Source organism: Poecilia latipinna, unplaced genomic scaffold, assembly GCF_001443285.1.
Source record: "Poecilia latipinna isolate Pla-1442-1.1 unplaced genomic scaffold, P_latipinna-1.0 Scaffold622, whole genome shotgun sequence".
NCBI classification, from domain to species: domain Eukaryota; kingdom Metazoa; phylum Chordata; class Actinopteri; order Cyprinodontiformes; family Poeciliidae; genus Poecilia; species Poecilia latipinna.
In genome coordinates, this window is record NW_015113238.1 from 62,122 (window position 1) to 81,866 (window position 19,745).

Consider the following 19,745-nt stretch of genomic DNA (forward strand, 5'->3'; position numbering starts at 1 on the left):
TGGGAGGTAAAAAGGGATAAAAAGGGGGGTTTTAAAAAGACAGAAAAAAAAAAAAAAAAAAAAAAAAACAAGGCTCACAATGTTCTGAAAACATTAAAATATGCTCCATTAGACTTCAGGAATAATGTTAGAAAATAAGAACAGAGTTATCTTTAATGTCTTCAACTGCAGTTTTTTCTTTAATTTAGTTTACGTATCTTTTCTTTTTCGCTTAGAAAATTGCATTTTATTTTTACTCATATCTTTCAGTTTAGTGTGTCAGAATTCCTCACAGAAACAGAAGATGTCTTTGAGGGGGTGAAAACTTCAGACTTACTGTGACCTTCCTCTGTGGTTAGCCAGCAGGGCTGAAGGTCGTTTGGTTCAGTCACACATTCCTCCGTCCTGAACCGGTTTTGGTTCTGGACCGTTTTCATTGGCTGGCTGCACACCTTTTCACCAGAAACACCTGCTGCTGTCTGGAACATTTTGCAGCCACAGATAATCAGGAAAGCCTGGACAGCTGGAATAATCCTGGAGATTAGATCGTTTTACTGCTCTGCTGCTCACTACGGTCAACATGTCGCATTTAAACTGGTTTAAACTGTAAAAACTTGCAGCTGAATCTAAAAAGCTTTCATTAAAGCTAAAATGAAAGCATTTCTTTCTTTTTATAGCTTATATGTCACATCATATAGTGATTTATTCTTCATGAGCATTGTTTGAGAAGTTTCAGACATTAAATGAAACATGAAATTTGAAGCATTTGAATAAGTTTTGAAAGTAAGATTATTTTTTAGGATTTTATTATCACATCCAAACTCAATGTTCTGACAACAGGAACCACTTCTTCCAGCATGAGATGGATGAGAATAAGCATTGTTGATGTAATTATTTTTCAGATTCAAACCAATTATGGGGGAAATGACTCATCACTAATATCTCTCTGCATTAAGAACAATCAGACAAGCTAACAGTTTTGAACCAAAAACAACAAAAATGAAACATTTTTTTTATCCCCACTGTTTTGTTATTAGATTAATTCACATAAAAGCTAATTATCTTTCTGCTGACAGTTTCTATTCTGTGCATTATTTTTACACCCTTTTCTTTTTAGTCCCACAAGGCTCCATTCTCAGACCCTTTTCTCTTCATCTAATTGAATAGTGATTTGATTTTCATTCAGAAAATAAACCAAAACATAAATAATAAGGTTTATACCTGTCTGACTCCTGTGCTTCTCTCTGTCTGCAGTTTGCCATTGGCATCGACAGATTAGAGGATCTCCAGATTAAAAATGAAGACAAACTGGATGATGTTCAGGTCTCCTACGACTGCATGAGGAAAGGTATCAGAGCTCATGTTAGTTTTACTAATCTGAAAACGTCACTCGATCAGGGATTGTTTCTGACATCTAATTTGATGTTTTTGTAGCTTAAAGTGTTGATAAATGTCTAGTAAAGGAACTTTAGGTGTTTTAACAGATTAATCTGGTTTATTTTTGACAGAGATGATGATGATTTCTATGTTGACCTGCAGATCTTCTGGGAAAGTCGCTGCAGGTTTTAACCAGCAGCAGCATCCTGCTGCAAAGACTCAGGCAGCTGCAGAGGACCGAGGCCCTCCAGAGGAGAGGAAGAGTACTGCAGGGTGATGAAGAAGATGTGCAAGAGGTCAGAGTTCAACAGTGCTGTTTGCAGGATGTCTTTTGATCACCATGTTGTCATTTATCAGCCAACAAGACACAGAATGAATCAGCTGTTTTCTCAATTTGCTGTTTGATCTCACTGATGTTGATGCTTCTTCCCAGAGTTCCCAGTGTTCCCAGTACAGCAGAGGCCCGGTGCTGAGGCTGGAGCAGCTGGTGGAGGACCTGCAGGACCGAAGGCGGAGGGCCGACCAGGCTTTCAGGCTGCAGCTGCAGCAGGCAGATGTGGTTCTCAACTTGAGGGAAGAGTCCAAAGGAAAAGCAAGTCTTGATGTTAGATCATCATTTCTGTTTTTATTGACCATTTAAAATCAGTTCACTTCCTTTTGATGTTCTGTCAGCTGATTTCAGCAGAATTCATGTTTTAACCTGTGAAAAACTGGAAGAAAAAGAAGAAATGTTCAATAATTTCACACCAGCCCTGTTTATTCTGCTTTAATCAAACTGATGCAGACCAAAAAAAAAAAAAAAAAACAAACTCTAAACCTAAAAACCTCTGTCTCGGTTTGGTTGAAGTGAAATCTGGTGCGGTTTGAACGTGTATATGAACGCCACGCACACCGCTCCAAAAGCAGGAAGCAGACTATAGTACTGGCCATTCTGTTCCACTAAAGGGTTTGGTTCATTTGACATGGTGCAGTGTGAAAGTGAACCGCACCAGTTAAAAATAGAACAAATACTGCAGTTGGGGTCTCAAATTGAACTGAATCTATCAGACTGTGAGGTGTGAAAACAGCCTAAATCTTTGATTTCACTGATGCAGATCTGCTTTCACTGATAAATGGCCCAACAATCCACTGTTTGTCGCATCTTTCCCAGTGAATCAGCAGCTGTTCTTTATGCTCCCCTTAACCTTACTGATCAGTTTTTATTATTATTTTACCACAGATCCAGAGTCTACTGAACCAGAACCTGCAGTTCGGATCGACATCAGACCAAACCAAAGATCTGGGGTTGAAGTCAGGATCCAGATCAGATTTCCAGATTAAATCTTCCTCAGAACAAAACCGTGTAAAGCAGACAGAAGAACCAGACGATGTGAAGCTGGAATCCAGATTACAAGAGTCTGGACAAGAACCAGACGTAAAACCAGATTCCTGGTTCAACCCAAACTCCAAGTCTAGATTAAATCATTTCAGAGAGCTGAAATCTGGGTCCGGATTAGATGAAATCAAAGACGAGCGTGAATCCAGATCAGAGTCCAGATCAGGAGGAACCACTGAAACCAGGTCAGAGACGACCAGAACCCTGCAGTCTGAATCCAGTTCATCTGAGAGCACAAAGCTGAAGACAGAATCTGGGTCACAAACTGATTCCAGATCAGACCTAAAACCCAGATCAGAAGAACCAGGATCTGGATCAAAGCAGGAGAATGATCTAAAGCTTCAATCTGGAACAGAAAAGACCAACAAACAGCAGCTGGAGTCCAAAACAAAGGAGACCAGAAACCCACAGTTCAGTTTTACAACCGTTCTGAAAACCAAGTTCAGATTAGATGAGCTGCACATATGTGAACCTGATGTGAAGCCAGGATCCAGATCAGGAGAAATCACTGAAAATAGATCAGAAAAGACCAGAAACCTGCCGTCTGAATCCAGTTTGGGTGAGAGTTCAGACCTACAACATGACCTGAAAACAGAACCAGAGTCACAAAACTCCAGAGACTCTCAAACTGGGTTCAGATCAGAACCAAAGAACCAACTTCAACCAGAATTACTTACATCTGGTCCCAGACCAGTTTTCAAAACCAGGTCTAGATCAGAAGAACAGCAGCAGACATCTGGGTGTGATGGAAAACCCGGATCCACTGGATCCGGTCCAGAGGGGATCAGAACCTTTGGGCTCAAATGTAATCCAGAAAACATCCCTGAAACTGGATCAGGGACAGCGCCTCTGAAGTCTGCATCAATACAGCAACGTGGATCTGGATCAGAGAAACCTGAATCCAGTTCAGCTGAGATCACCGACCTCCAAACTGGATCCAGATTGGACCTGAAGAACCAAACCAGATCACAGCAGGGGGATCTGAATCATCTATCTGGATCTGAGAAGGCTGGGAACCAGAGCCAGAAATCCAAAATGGTGGAAACTAAATCCAAATCCAGGTCAGATGAGCCACTAAGATGTGAATCTGATGCAAAACCTGGATCAGAACCAGAAGTTACCAAAACACCAGAGGTGAGTCCCTGGTTCGGGTAGATCCATCAGAACCAGAATCAGTTTAATTATTCCAGCCCTGAAACTGGAAATACATTGAAAAGTAAATTTCTGCACCTACCAGATCTCTGGATCTGGGTCGGACCCGGTATCAGTAAAGAACCGACTCGGTGAGCAACAACAGACGGAGGCACAGCAGCAACAGGAGGAGTTCAGGAGCGGGTACCAGAAGAGACTGGTGAAGGTATGGAGCTCCGTCTGTTAGCGGGTGGAGCAGAGAACTGGTTCTGACATCAGAACCTCCTGTTTCAGACCCGGCAGGACCTGAACTGTGTCTCAGAGCTGCTGGACTCCTGCACCAGCATGGATCTGGGTTCAGAACCGCAGACCAACAGGCTGCTGGAGCAGTTCAGACAGGCAGGACCACATTTCAGGGTAAGAACTGCTTCACGAATGGGATTTTATTCAGTTTTATTCACATTATTTTTATAAAATAAGATAAAAATTTTAATAAAAAAATATTGTTTATACATATATTTTATTAAATAAATAAAAAAATAAAACATTTCAAAATGTAACTAAATAAAATAAATAGTAAGGAACAGAAAGAGACATTGCTTGTTTCTTTTTACAATACATTTTTTGTTCAGAAAATAAAAAATAGATTACAAATTTTTAACTTTGTATTTGTTTCATAAAGATAAATATTTTAAAATGTAAATAAAAAATTGGTTCTTTTTTATTTTATTTTTTTTATTTATTAGATTAAAAAATTATTTTAAAAATTTATTACTAAATCTGCTTTTTTATAAAATGAAGAATAAGAATCTGACACCAGAATCTGAACATCTGCGAGTTGCTTCTAAATCTGGAACCAGATGAACCTAAAGATCTTCGGGACGTTTAGGAACCGACTGATGCTGTGAGGCGTTTGGTCTCTTTTCTCCACAGCAGCTGGATGTTGAGGTGGAAAATACGGTGAGGAGCTGGGAGAACCTGAGCGGAGTCCAGGCCCGGCTGGGAGGAGCAGTGATGGACGAGGATCTATCAGAGCTGCTGAAGCTACAGCAAGCAGTGAGGGACAAAATACAGCAAGGCGAGTCGATCCTGAAGCAGAGCAGCAGCTTCCATCTCACAGCCAAACAGGTGAGAAGAAAACAAATGTCGGCATCCTGTGGGATCTTAAAAAGGCCCTTTTTAACAAAGATTGAATAAAAAATAACATGGAGTTAGAAATGTTTATTTAAAGGGACAGCATTATTGACTTTTCTTTTTTACTTTACAGCATGTTATTTTTTCATTAAACACATACCTGAGTGTTGCCTTGATTCTTTCATGCATGTTTGAGAAATCCTGTGATTTCCATGGCAACCATTAAACTGTGAAACACGCCTTCGGGGACCAGGTATTTGCTAATTTTTGTTGGCTAGTCTGAAGGAGCGGAGGTGTTGCTTCTCCTCTGACCTGTAGTTTCCAAGCTCCCGCCTTCCGATTAGCCAACAAGAATTAGCCGATACCTGTTAGAACAGCACATCTCCTGAGCTCATTGTAGGAGCGAGATGTTGTGACAACTTACTCCAGAGACCTGTGCCTAATTTTAATGTTAATTTTTCTGTGTCCAGCTGGAGCTGCTGCTTCAGTCGGAACCTCCCAGTCCTTTAACTGGTTGCACTGGTTTACGTGGGTCCAAAGAAGAAGAGCTGAGTCGATTACAGGAGGCCCAGCAGCAGATCCAGAACCTCCTTAGAACCACGTCGACTATGAAGACGGACATCTGTACTGCGGTTTCACAAAGCGTATGAATGATTAGTTTGCTGTTTTTACTGAATCACACGATGGAAACTTCAATCAGCGATGTTCTCTTGGTGTTCCAGAACTGGGCTGGTTTCCTGGTGGACCAGCTGGGGATCCGTTTGGGGTCTCTGGACTCTCTCTGTGAGTCCTGGCTGAACAAAGCAGCTCAATGTGAGGAGGAGCTCCGAAGGGAGCAGCTGACTCACCTCCTGCATGAAGACATCACCCAGGTGAGGTTTCAACTCAGAGCAGGCCGAGCAACAGTACATCCAAACAAAACTATACCACAGAAATCAAACATTTTAATCTGAAATCGGTCAGAATGTTTCTAACCATCCATCTGTTTTCTAAATATGTTCAGAAGAAATTTATTCTTTTGTTATTTTTGGAGCTTCAACTCTAGAGATCCAAATTATGAACTTATGAAAGCTCTTAACAAGTTGTCAATCAGCAAAGTGACCAGCAGAGGGCGCTGCTGTCAGCTTTCATTCTCTCATTTAAAATCTGACTTCTACTGATTACCTACTCATAAACTTTGCTGTGTTAATATTTATCATCATCATCACCTTATAATTACTCAGAAACACATTTCAGCTCAGGAATTTATTACTTCCCTAAAAACTGTTTTCAATGCATCATAATTTATTTTCTCAATTAATTTTTTCTGGTCAGTTTTCATCTGTTTTTTCTATAAAGTGGTGAAACTTAATCATTAATATTAATTCTTCAGCTGCTTTGGGATAACTTTAAATTAAGGTGACAGACTTCAGGGTTTTTCTGTAGATTTAAATCATCTTTGTCAAACTGTGTCATCTTTGGGATTTTTTGTGAGACTATTAGCCTTTCAACAAAAAATTACAACATTTTGCATCTATGTGAATATTCTTTGCTAAGTTTCCTGATACGTGTTGTTTTATCGCAGTGTTTAGTTGAGTTTGGGAGCCTTGTTCTGTTTGAATCATAAATCAGAGTTTAACACATTTCTGTAAAGCAGATCTGAACAACCATTGTTTAAAGATTATAGGAAATATCTGTATGATAGGAAAGTGTTGGGTGCACATTAAAAATCCTTAAAATAAATTAATATTTATTTGATCATATTCCGTTTTTTTGTATTATAAATATCCTGATATGTTAGAGAGCTCATGCTTTTGCAAGACAAACAGACCCACAGCATCACAGATACTCCGCCAAATTTAAACCCACCTGAAATATTATTACCTTAAATCTCAGTTTTACTCTCATCTGTCTGAGGAAGTTACAAATAAAATCCCATGTTTTCCCAATATCGATCAGTGGTTGCTATGGTGACCAAGTGCCAGTCTCTGCTGTTATTCTCAGCTCTGGAGATGATTTTACCTCCATTACCATCGTCCTCACTGAACAAAGAGAAATGATAAAAAGAAGCTACAAAAATTAGAATCATAAACTAAGTTTTTCTTTTCTTTTTTTTTTAGTTTGATTATACAACTGAAAATAAAATCTGTTTCAAGGTTTTTACACATGTTCACCAGTAAATGGATCCCACTCAGTCTGATGGTTTGCTGGTGATACTGGGTCAGTGCCATAGCAGGAGAGACTCCTGAAATACAGCCAGCCAGACGACAGGCATTTCCCATCATGCATCTGGTGCAACATGTTGACTATCACAAACACACATTAATCTGTGTTTAGGACTTAAACTGGTTGCTAATCCTGACCAGTACAAACATGTTCTGATGACTTTCTCTGTAGCAGTTTTCAAATGATTTCATACATAAAATCTAAAAAGTGTGGCATGAATATATACTCATACTGTTTATTTTCCCAGTTTTAATTTGGCATCACAGTGAACCATGTAAACCCAAAATTAAATCTTCAGAAATGTGATAATTGCCTAGCTACATTCTCCTGTTCCTTGCTCCATTGGAGCTCCTTCCTCTGACTCACCCCGGGTTTCCCCAGCCTCCTTTCTCCCCTCCCTGTCGCTACGACCCGTCCAGCCACTGGTTTTAATCAGTTCCGCTGACAGTCGGCTCCGTCTCTCTCAGCTGTCGTCAGCTGACAGATCAGACACTGGACACCTCCGCTCCTCCCAGCCGAGACAGAAATGTTCCTCTGCTCCAGAAATAATCCCATCAAAGACCAAAGTGGCTGGAGCTGCAGAAACAAACCACAGAACCCCCTGATTCTCCTGAATGAAGAGGAGAACTCAGTATAACCCACAATTACCAACAGTTTCTCCAAAAGGTATATTGGTAATTTCTGAGTTGTCAAGAGGAGCACACAAAAACAAGATGATTGCAAACTGTTTATTTTGAGATAAACTTGGTGTACAGCATCAAAATCAAACAGGTAGCAGAAAGGTTGTTTTTATTTTTTTGCACAAAATCATTCTTAGATGATATTTTATCTGTCTTATGGCCTCTGTCACTTTAAATCCAAATAAGCTGCTGCCGGACACGCCCCCCAATTCAGCATTTACACTCATATGAAAATGGTTGCAAACACATGCGCAATTATACAATCGTACATCTTTGAAAAGTAAAACACTTGTCTTTTGCAGCAGACATTATGCAGCGATAAGCTGCTGGATTTCAGCTTTGGTTACTAGGTAGCGGTGCATGTCAGTTGTGACTTAACAGATGGGAAGTTTTGAAAAAAGACTTTAAAGAAGTATTAAATGCATTTTATTGTCAATTTTCATTATTTCAATAAATACCACAAAATACTGTGATAAGGTATGACCCATCCCTATCGGATGCAGTGGGTTCCCCAACCAAACAATGAACTTCTTAACCTGAATTCAACACTCTTGTTGGACATTTACGCTCTAAATGAAAGCGACGGTTCTTCTTTGAGCTTCAGCACTAACAACAGTGTTTATCATCTATTTCTAGAGCAGGTAGTGCCTTAGAGGAACTGTTGTTTGGTGTAACTTTACTCCTGTGAGCTCAAAGCAGCTGTCGCCTTTATGGACAAATCACCTCCTGTAACTGAAACCTTGACTTAATCAGTGCAGAAGATAACCTTCATATTTTATAAAAACAAATACAAACAACACCATTATGAATCTGAATATTAAAGGTGATTTAATATGCTTAGTTTAGGTTAGGTCTATGGTTTATACAAATCTTGCTCATTACATTTTTTTGCACAAAATTATTCTTAGGCAATGAGATTTTTGTCTGTTCACAACCTTCTGTTTGATATTCTGTTTTAACTTTTAGCTTTGTGAGTCCTTCAAGGAGCTGAAAAAACGTTTCAGCAACACAAAGTTCAACTACTTGAAGAGAAACGACCGAACGAGGAACTTGAAGGCAGTCTGGAACCAGCTGCAGCAGATGGAGGTTTACCAGGAGAAGCTGCAGGTACATCAGAGTTTTACCTGGTAATTAACCCTGATATGACCCACCTGGTCCAATGAGCGCTTCAAAACAAAGCTCAATCATTTACTGATTTTCAGCTTTTATTACTAGAGGAACCAAAGTTTCTTTTTCATGGCACTGAAAAGTTATTGCCTTTCCTTCTTTTCTATAACATTTAGAAGATAATTTTTCTATAAAGAGCTCAAAAGTCAAGAATCGAAACAGCAGAACTGTAGACCTGTTGCCCCTCCACCCATTAGGGGGTGCAGGTGTCTCTAAGAGAGACTCCCTCTTTGACGTTCCCAATGGTTGGGAACCTCTGGAGTATATCTATAGACTGCTTTGAATTTTCTAGGATCCTCTTTGATGGTTTCGCCTGGAAATTTGAGCCTGAAATTAAAGTGAAACTTTCAGGAACTCCTTCTGTACTGCTTTTCTTGTCATATTGGGTTGACCAAATGTGGTCCATCTGGTCCTGCAGGGGCTCAGGAAGCGCGTTCATGGTGTGACGGCCCGGCTGGGATCGGAGGTCAAAAACACGGGCATGGCCCGGCAGCTGGAGGACACCGTCAACGAGCTGCAGAGGCAGATGGGACAGCTAGAGAGAAACATCTGTGAGCACCAGAAAACCCTGGACATGACATGCAAGCTGCAGCAGGCCATGGAGGAGGTATCACTGCCGGCGATCAATTGGGATCATTGAAGAGTTGATCGATTAGTGGGTGTACAGCTGCATGTCGCTCTGCATCCACAGTACCATTTCTGGTGCGAGGAGGCGAGCGCCACCATCGCTCGCGTTGGGAAGTTTTCCTTGGAGTGCCGCAGCACCGAAGCCGTCTCCGTTCTCTACCGGCAGTTTGAGAAGTTTGTTTGGCCAACGGTTCCTCAGCAGGAGGAGAGGATCAATCAAATCACAGAGCTGGCTGTCAGACTGCACGGTGGGTGGAAAACACTACTGAGGCAGAGGCTTTTATTCTGAAAATCTCTTTGGAGTTTGTACTCAGAAATGACAACTATCCTGCAAGAGCTTTTATTTAGAAAGTACAGTGGTATAATAACAAGCTTTTATTCTGAAAGTACAGCTTATATGGATTTTTTTTCATAATGTCTCTGAAATTTTTGATCTGGTTATGAATTTATTGGTGCTTTTATTGTTAAAGGACAGTTGTCTGACACTAAAAAGAACCTTTATTCTAAAAGGAGATAATCTCTGCTACTCTACATAGAAATAACAGCTAATCTAATATCATTTATTTAGCATTTATTTTGAAAGGGCAGTAGTTTATAATCAGCTTTAATTCTGAACAGTTTCTGCCTTGTCTTCATCTTACAGAAATGTTTATTCTGACAGCAACTTATTTACCAGATACCACAAGCTCTTTGAAAAAACAGCTGCTTAATCATCTACACTTATTCTGAAATAATAGCTGTGTGAGAATCTAATTGAGCTTTTATACATATTATCTTGGAAGCTTTTATTCAGAAGTGACAATGGTCTGATAATCAGAAAACAAGCTTTTATTTTGAAAGTATTGTTTCCTCATGAACAGCTTTCATTCTGAAAATTCAGCTGAGTTTGACTGAGCTTTGTCTCATTATCTTAAAGGAGCTTTTATTCTGGCATTATTATTATGTAATTAGCATATATGATGCACTTTTATTTTTGAAATGACAGCTATCTAATTATCAGGTTGCTCTTATACTGAAAGGATAGTTGTCAACTTTACAGATGTTTTTATTCTTAAAAAAGTTAAAGCTCCATAAATATCAACACTGGTTGTTTTCAGTTTTTGGACACTTTTTTTTAAGATCAACAGTGAAATTGATTTCAGATTTCCAACTATTATGAACCACACTGTTCTTGTGTTGCGTTAAAAAATGTGTAATTTAAGAAACATGCAAGGAATTAAATTAAATATTTTTGGTGTTTCAGGGGTGGAGGAGGGCCAGCGTTACATAGAGAAGACGGTCAGTAAACACTCAGAGATGGTGGAGTCCATCAGAGAGCTGAGTGAGGGACTGATGGAGCTGGAGGCCAAACTGAAGGTGAACAAACTCCAGTCAAAGATCCCACTTACATCTGGCGGTCGATAATGTTTCTTCTTTTGTTCTTTGTGATGGACGTTGAATTCAGTTGGAGAATCTGAAACAGCAACAGCAGAAGGATGTAGAGGAGGAAGTAGAGAGGAAACAAGGGAGACAGACAGAAGAGCAGGAGAAGACAGAGGAAAAGAGCAGGATGAAGCAGAAGGATAACCGCAACACACAGGAGGCTGCTGATATGGTAGAGATAAATAACTCAAATATAGAGGTGATTAGTGTGTGATTTATGATGTTGACAAAAAAGATTTAATTTCCAGCATGAACTTAAAGAGACAGGCCACACCCCCGAACTGATCACAGAGAACGATGGAAAGGAGGCTGCTGCAGCCAATAGGAAGCCTCCGTCAGAGAAGACTCAGGCGGTAAACGGACCGACAGCAAACAGGTCAGTAGGATCACATAATGCTGTAGATTATTTCGTTTTCTCAGTTTTTCTTCTTTTTGGCTTGAATCCAAATTATTATGAAACACAAACAAATCAGAGGAAACTGATCCACCTGGGTTTGTGAACATTCACAAAAAATGAAATGTAATAATATCATTTCTATTAGCTTTATGTCCTCGGTATTGGTAGGCTGATTGAAAAAAGACGTTTTGGAATAAAAACTGAAAATGTTTCACGTCTCTAATGTTCAGCTTATCAATAAAAACTGGAGATTTAAAGAAATCATTGAAACATCAGTTTGAAACTATTAAAACTGGTGTTGCCTCACATTATTGTCTTTAACCTCAGAGAGTTACACAGTGAGAAGTTCACCTCCTCCTTCACTTCTACCCTCACCATCAGCTCACCTGTGGATGCCAAGCGGCAGGTTCAAGCTGCCCTCAACCAATCACAGACTGCTGCTTCTGAGCCTCAAGCCCCACCCTCTCAGTCTGCCATTGGTCCATCATTTCCTGATGACCAGGAAGAGTTTCTTAGGGAAATGGAAGGAGCGGAACAACACATCGGTTCAAACTTCTGTGGCTCAAGTTCACTACAGGTTAGAATCAGCAGCAATATTCACCTCCATGCTGATGATACGCTGCTATATATCACCAAAAAGCCCTGATTGCTCAGGTAAACTTGTAGTATTTAATATAAAGCATCACATAATGGAGTTTTGTTCAGACAGACAAGGGAATTGTGGCTTGAAGGTAGACTTCAACGGTATTTATAGTCATGTTACGCTACAGTGGTTCTGCTGAGATACCTCTGTATTACTTATCCAGAGCATTTTTCTAACCATTATTTAAAACAGTCTAGACAAATATATTATAAAACATTAAATTATTTTCTTCTTTACCCAGGAAACGTCTCCACATGTGGAGCTCCATCAACCAGACGTGACGACCGAGGATTGTTTTTCCAACGATGAGTACGATTGTGCGTCCCCTGACGACATTTCCCTGCCGCCGCTGGCTGAGACTCCAGAGTCCAACATGTTCCAGTCAGATGTTGAGGAGGGTTTCTGTTTTAGCTCTCATAGCGTTCACATCAGCCAGGTCAGCCACCAATGCTGTGCCCAGTCAGAACCAACTACAACTGATTCTGTCCCACAACATAAAGAGTCAAGTCAGATGGAGAGTTGTCCAGCTCCTACAGTCAGACTACACAGCAGGACCAGGTTTGTTTGATCTACATTCACTCTGGTCTTTGATCAAAGGTCTACTTCATTAATGCTTCCAGATGAAAGATGATGTTTCTGTTGTACCACAGGTTCAGGTCAGAGTCCAGATCCTTTAACCCAAGTCCATCCACAGTTCCTGTTACAACACTTTTTACCAGTACTCTGTGCACCATCCTGAAAACCAAAGAGTCTACCTCTGACCTCTCTCTGGACAACCCAGTCCATGGGTACAACAACAAACACTGCTCTAAAGTTAAAAACTCTCCAAAGCAGAGATGTCCATGCACAACCCTTACACAGGATTTGAGTCAGAGCCTTCATCTGCAGTCCTTCAATGGTTCAGACAAAAGTCTCCACAATCACAACATTCCTAAAGGAGAGACTGAGGTTCTGAACATCCATCCTAGTTACACCAAAACAAACAGTATCCTTCCTGAAAAGAGGGAATTACTTGAATCTCATCATTGTACAAGTCATACCCATCATGACATGAAGTCTGTCAAAAATTCAAGAACACCTCAACAAGACAGTCTTACTAAGATCAGCACAAGTTTAGTTTCCCAGCAAAACATTTACATCAAGTCATGTGTTTCAGGGAATCATTCTACCAACCCAATGGTCTGCAGCAACTCTGCACAGGAAAGTACACTCAATCCCTCCTCTGATCCAGTCCCCAAGTTTGAAGAGTCTTCTCACATGTCCGGTGTTACAGACACTATCCCCCATAAAGACATAACCCAACCACAAGATAATAACCTTCTAGAACCTTCTACAACAAAACCCCAAAGTTCAGCATCTCAAGATCCAACCTTTTTGCAGACCAAAAGTGAACCAGATCAGGATGTACCTTTAACACTTAAAGACAGCAGTATTAGTACAGCTGCCACAGTCACCCAAAGCATCTTCAACCAGTCGTTGCCTTCTGGCAGGTCACAGACCAACAAAACTTCAAACACAGGTCCCAGAGATCCACCTGAAGACCTCATCCAAAACCCTCCACAGCCTAAAACCATCAGCAACACCAGTATCTGCTGCAGCAAACAGGGTCTTCAGACAGTCTTCCCTCTCCAGGACACCCAGCAGTGTGTGCATGGTTCCAGCATGAGTCCCAATTCAGCTCCTCCCCACCCAGAGCCTCAGACCCACATTTCACCTGATCCAGCTAACCTGCATGGCACATCTCCATATTTTACACCTCATGTACTAACACTATCTCAAGATCCTGATATTTGTCAACCCTTGGCTATCCGGGAGGAGATCAGACTTACTCCCCAGATCCAGGGGCCTCCTCTTCCTTCTGCTCGTCTTCCTCAGCCCTCATCAGAGTCTCTTCCTTTGGGAAAAGTTTCTGAACCTGGCCTCACCTTGTTCACCAGGCCCTGGTCTCAAGCCACCGTCATGGAGGGCTGTCCAGTGATGTTAGAGGTGGAGGTGATGGGAAACCCAGAGCCCAGGCTCACTCGGTGGGTAGCTTACAACCAGCTCCATGGTAACACTCAAGCTTCATCAGATTATTAATAACTCTGCTCAAAAACAAGCAGAAATTTCATCTGTGGTAACAAACGACATCATAATCATCATTTTAAAATGTACTGATTACTACTGTAAAGCAGTAATCATAAACATTAGTACTGCTAACACTGAAGTGTTAGATATTGAATGGAAGCTAATGCTAAAGCGCTAAATTCAGTCATGTTGATACGAAGTCAAACATAGTAAATTGCTCTTAGCATGATAAACTTTACCTTTGTACACCTACCTGTAACTTCAGGAAGTAATTATTTGTTATCAGTTTTATTGTTGTTATTGCTAACTCAGTTTCTGATTTTGCCTGTTCGACCATAGTAGGGATTCGGTTAGAAAACACACGTCGTCAGAAAATAACAGTCAACAGCCAAAACTAAATTACTTAAAGTTTGAAAAACAGCCAAGTAATTTAGCACTTTATTCAGAAATTTATTTAATTTATTCAGAAAATGTATTCAGTTTATTCAGAAAAATTAGCTCAGGGGAAGCTAAGTGCACTAAACATTTTCAAAGTTAGCTAGAGTGCTAGGCAAAAAATGAACTCCATGATTAGCACATTAGCAAAGGTGTGCCCACCACCGATTACATGACTGATTTATTGGTCGACTTAATGGGATGTTCATGGCTCATGTCATTGAGTAAAATAATTAAAATATGACTCCCCTCCCCCAAAAAGAAACAAATAAATGAAATTTAAATATGCTCCTTCCTAACCAGTTATATTGAATAAAAACAAGAGCGTTTTTGCTAATTTTCTGCTTTTTTAATTTGTTGAAGAACGAACATCTACATATATTACAATGGTTCAGTGGCATAAATGATCTTTACCCTGAGAATAGCATATATAAGAATAAAACTTGGAAATTTGAGTTTCAAAAGTGAAAAATATTTTACTTTAGAAACTCAAATGTCCAAGTTCTTCTCTAGAAAATTTCTAAGATTAATCTCAAAATGTAATTTTTTTTTCTAGAAAATGTTCAACTTCTGAAGCTCAATTATTCTGTTTTTTTTCTCTAGAATTTCTTTTTGACATAAATTTACTACTTTTTTTTTCAATTTACACTGACCCTAATATGGCATATCTGAAATTTAGTGAAACTGCTGCAGGTAATCATTGCCTGATTTTGCCTCTTTTTAATGTTTATGACTTTATCTTTCACAGACTTAACGATATAAACACCAGTTTGCCTTTTCACAGAGTGAGCTTGTTTTGCACACAGTAACAGACTGAAGATAACCCTCCACTCCCTCACATGTGATCAGGGGCAGCAGCTGCTTGTTGTGCTGTCTGACCTCTTGTCATGGTCACTGCAGGTTTAAACTTGAAGAGGACCAGAACCAGAACCAGGATCAGGACTTACAGCTGTTGACTGGAAGCAGCAGTGGTGCTGATAATAAATGGCTGATGTTGGAGGCGTTGGACACCATCATGGAGGACTGGAACACCTGGTTTGGGACTCTCTGTGTCCTGCTGTGGCTGCTCTACCTGGTTTTACTCTGACTCAAGCAGTTATGCTCTGACCTTTTTATTTCTGCTGGATGCATCAGATATTATCTGAATCAGTTTAATCTGAGCTGAAGGTCAATCTGCCTTTAGCTTATTTGACCTCTATGTCATTTTCATAATTTTGAACTGACTGTAAACCCAAGCTTTCATGTGTTGTAATTTGGTTTGAAATGTTTGTAGTACTTTAAAATATTAAACCAAGCATGACGACAAACTTTGGAGAAAAAAAAAGAAAGACTAGTCTCTTGATTTTATAGTTATTAGATACGCTTAATTTCTTCTCACAGCAGCAGCTGGAGCGTAACTTCTGATCGCCAACATCTGTGGTGATTCTTTACTGTTTAAATGGGACTTTAATTTAAAAAGAGCTGTAAAAAAATTCTCTGTGCTCCTGAAATTAATAAAATGACAAGTTTTTGGCTCAAACAAGGCTTTTTATTGGTTTAAACAGGTTAGTTTAAAATAAAATCATGGAAATGCGCCATTTATAAAACACAGATATAAAAAAACAGTTCAGTCCCTATTTTTTTAATTTAATCTCCAATGCTTATCGTTAGAAATCAGACGAAAACAAGATGATCCAGGAGGACAACAAGACAGACGCAGGTTTCAGGTCAAACCCTTTAACAACTCAGAATAAAATCGCCACTTTTCAACTCACACTTGTAAATGTCACTTACCAGCAAAATACCTGTAGCATTCCTTAAAGAAGTTCAAGTCAAAATGGATGCTGGGTCGTCCATCAGTGGCTTGCTGTGTGTTTGGGTTAAAAATGATGTTACATAAAGTCACAGATGCACCAGCAGGCATCATAATTCAGAAATTACAGAGTGTGAAACTAAAGGGCCGCTGAAGGGACAGCACAAGTGGTTCATAACCCACACAGCCTGTTCAATGCCTCAAATATAAACCTTTAGCTAAACCCGTCTTTACTGCCACCAGTGTGGAAGAATCCCCATTTAAAATAACCAACAACCCATAGTCTGGTGGAGGACCAGGCAGGATAAAACACTGAGCAAACCCCTAACTTCTGTCTTTGGGCTGCTCTTGGTCCGATCCCTCATCTAGGAGCCGTTTGCCCCGGCAGACCCGACCCAACCAGAGCCATGAAGTCTGACAGCTCCTAGGATGAGGTGACAGCCCACAGAGGGGGACAATAAAATCAGGAAGATTAATTTAGTCGATCTGGAGAGATGCCTATAGGTGGCGCTTTGGTGTTAGTTCTTCCTCTACCATCACTGTTCTGACAGTATTAAAATGGCTGCCTTCAATCAGCTTGATTCAGTTTCTTTCAGGCTTTTTTCTACTTTATTTTAAACAAACATCACATAAAATATCTTTAATGACAAATATCATAATGCTACAAAAAACAGACATTGACAATATTGGCGTTAAGGTCTTTATATATACAACAAGTAACGTAAAAAAAACCTACTATTACTACTTACCTACTAAGAATGAATCGACACTTTCCAAAAACCCACACGTAAATATCACTGGAACAAAATACCTGCAGAATTTCTTGAGGAAGTCAGGTGAGTCCGGGTCACTGGGTCATTCACCAGCGAGGGGATGCCGATGAAGAGCTTTTCCGTTGAGCCATGAGGGGCGATGAGGGTGAAATCAGACGAAAACAAGATGAGCCTGAAGGACAACATGACAAGTGCAGGTACCAGATCTAACTCTTTTCTGTCTCTGGTCGGGGGGAGGGGATAGTGGTGGTCAGGGTGTCTGAATGGCTTTTCCCCTGTGGATTATTGGTCGTGTTTTTTGTCGTCGCTACCTTCTTAGTGACCTTTATAATGGATTCCGTACACACCTTTGCCCGCCGCTGGAAATACAAGCTCTGTTCTGGTTGCTGTACCCAAGAGCAAAACTTCTACCTTTCACACAGCCCACCGTGTTTTTCCTGAAACAAGCATCGAACCTGTGATGGATCCATCGCTTCGTTGTACTCCGTCACAAATTTCCTTGAACTCATCCGATGACTTCAGAGCCTTGAGCGGTGGCTACAGGAAGTAGCAAACCACATTTCCTGCCGGTGGGTTTGGAGTCTTGTGCCACAGCGACCATCTTGATATCCAGACCATCTACCAGTCTGAAGCCATCTGGTGTCTTCAGTCTCCATATCAACAAAAACTGTTGATGGTCTTCTATATTTTCTTCATCCATACACCATGTAGTGTTAACAAGGCCTTCAATTCTCAACCATGAGCTCAAAACTATTCTCCATCACCATCACCATACTGAATGTGTATGTGGAGATAGTGGAGATGAAAAACTTGCCTTTAACAGGAAGAACTTCCAAAAAAGAAAGATTAAGCAATGCATCATACTGAGGATCCATGCAGCGACAGTGGAGAGGAAAAACAGGAAGAATCTCCAGCAGAACCAGGTTCTGTATGAAAGGTCACCTGTCACTACCGCCGGGGGATTTGAAAGGACAGAGCAAAGAAAGAAAAAGGGATTCCGTTTTCTTATTTGCCAGTTTTGGTCATTTTTTTATATTACCCTTCATTAAAATACCACAAATTCAGTTTTAAAATGACAGTTTTAAAATAAACTGTTAGTGTTTGATTGCGTTTCTGAAGATCGCTGTTCTAGTTTCACAGAAAGGCCTTTAATAGACGTGGAGACGGTTTGGCAAATAGTTGATAAAGAAACAAAGATATTATTGTCATCAGGTCAAGCCATTAGTTGTAGATACTTGACATACTTTACTGATGAACTTAAAATAAGGTTCACAATGTAAATTAGCTTTATTTTTGGGTTATAATTAAACAAATGCATAGTTTAAATCACAAGCATTATTTACATCATAAACATACATTTTGTCTGTATCAAGAAAGCTGCAAATAAGATACATTTTATAAGCTCCGTTACAACTTATGTTCTGTCTTTTGATTAACTTGCCTTTGTGCTTATAAACAAGAAATTGTTCCTTCTAAACAAAAGCATCACGACTCAAACATGAGGTTAAGTTGTTAGAAAATTATTTACACATTCTAGTCAACATTTTATCCACACACTTCAAAGACACAGCAAACTGTTCTTATATTCTTCAAAAATCTGACTTTGATCTCAAAATTCTGACTAATTTTCTGAAATTAAGGTCAGAATTGTGAGAATCTTTTGAGTTCAACATAAATCCTCCTCCATAGATCCCTGATTCCTCTGAATGAAGCAGATTTCTCTTCAACTGATCTCTTGATTTCCAGGCAGCAGCTGCTGCAATGACTTGTATAAAGTGTCCATCCCTCCCAGGATCCCCTGCGGCTCCGACCAATCAGAGGCCTGTCCCTGCGTGATGTCAGGGGCGTATAAAGCCCCCGGCGGTCGGTGGGCAGCCCTGAGCAGAGTCAGCGTTCCCGGCCCGGACGCCTCGGCTGGAGGGACTGCTGTCAGGAGGAAAAACAGAACTACACGGCGCCGGCCTGTAGTTTTGTTTTTTTCTGAGGGCTTCCTGCGCCGCTCAGCTGCTCTTCTGGACTTTCCGACCCGTTTCTGGATAAAGATTTTAGATTTCCTGCACCCCGCCCTGCCGTGGGCCCCCCAGGCATCCTTGCGCTGACAGGTGAGTGGCAGAGTTTTAGTTGTTGGGACGGACTTTGGGTTTTCGGAAGCCATGAAGGTTTCTACCACTTGCTGCTGGAGGTGATGCAGACCGCCCAGAATAGCTGCTGAGCGTCCCAGAGGCTGATGGCTTTTTAAGGGAATCAGCAGCAGGGCTATCAGCTCTCAGATATGTGCCCCACATGGTGGCTGTCAGTCAACCCCGGGGGCTGGAAGGTGTATTTATAGCACCTGGACCCCCCCTCAGTTCAGACTGGGCTGATTGACAGAAGCAACACCTCACTGAGGCTCTTATTTTGGAAAGCAGCAGCTGCAGGAGTCCTTCTGATGATCCGACCACAAAGTTTCTGTCTGAGAGGTTTTCCTCTGGGGTGTCCAAAGTACGGCCCGGGGCCATTTGTGGCCCTTGGACTGAATGTGTGCAAAAACACAAAATCCAC

The 19,745-nt window shown here is 40.6% G+C and overlaps 2 protein-coding genes and 1 long non-coding RNA gene across 23 annotated transcripts in view; 2 read left to right on the plus strand and 1 right to left on the minus strand.

The window, feature by feature from the left end:
* LOC106954031 (uncharacterized) overlaps positions 1-564 on the minus strand; it is a 5,032-nt gene extending 4,468 nt beyond the window's left edge. Inside the window, exon 1 of the long non-coding RNA XR_001426291.1 lies at positions 317-564. This is a non-coding gene — a long non-coding RNA (uncharacterized LOC106954031). The remainder of the gene's footprint in view (positions 1-316) is intronic.
* ccdc141 (coiled-coil domain containing 141) overlaps positions 1-15,970 on the plus strand; it is a 24,376-nt gene extending 8,406 nt beyond the window's left edge. The window contains exons 5-23 of one of the 4 annotated variants that reach the window (XM_015043248.1): positions 1,234-1,327; positions 1,519-1,652; positions 1,790-1,960; positions 2,576-3,865; positions 3,969-4,088; positions 4,157-4,279; positions 4,796-4,990; positions 5,467-5,640; positions 5,719-5,868; positions 8,848-8,988; positions 9,467-9,655; positions 9,740-9,923; positions 10,919-11,031; positions 11,120-11,269; positions 11,346-11,473; positions 11,822-12,071; positions 12,379-12,695; positions 12,788-14,161; positions 15,540-15,970. In XM_015043248.1, the coding sequence (XP_014898734.1) occupies positions 1,234-1,327; positions 1,519-1,652; positions 1,790-1,960; positions 2,576-3,865; positions 3,969-4,088; positions 4,157-4,279; positions 4,796-4,990; positions 5,467-5,640; positions 5,719-5,868; positions 8,848-8,988; positions 9,467-9,655; positions 9,740-9,923; positions 10,919-11,031; positions 11,120-11,269; positions 11,346-11,473; positions 11,822-12,071; positions 12,379-12,695; positions 12,788-14,161; positions 15,540-15,726 (5,484 nt within the window). In that variant the 3' untranslated portion in view covers positions 15,727-15,970. The remainder of the gene's footprint in view (positions 1-1,233; positions 1,328-1,518; positions 1,653-1,789; positions 1,961-2,575; positions 3,866-3,968; positions 4,089-4,156; positions 4,280-4,795; positions 4,991-5,466; positions 5,641-5,718; positions 5,869-8,847; positions 8,989-9,466; positions 9,656-9,739; positions 9,924-10,918; positions 11,032-11,119; positions 11,270-11,345; positions 11,474-11,821; positions 12,072-12,378; positions 12,696-12,787; positions 14,162-15,539) is intronic. The other 3 variants (XM_015043251.1, XM_015043250.1, XM_015043249.1) reach the window with 3 other exon arrangements.
* A 3,094-nt stretch (positions 15,971-19,064) lies between these two features.
* ttn.2 (titin, tandem duplicate 2) overlaps positions 19,065-19,745 on the plus strand; it is a 208,919-nt gene continuing 208,238 nt past the window's right edge. For 15 of the 18 annotated variants that reach the window (XM_015043229.1, XM_015043240.1, XM_015043237.1 and 12 more), the window contains exon 1: positions 19,065-19,306. The gene's annotated coding sequence lies outside the window, so the exon portion shown is untranslated. The remainder of the gene's footprint in view (positions 19,307-19,745) is intronic. The other 3 variants (XM_015043246.1, XM_015043247.1, XM_015043244.1) reach the window with 1 other exon arrangement.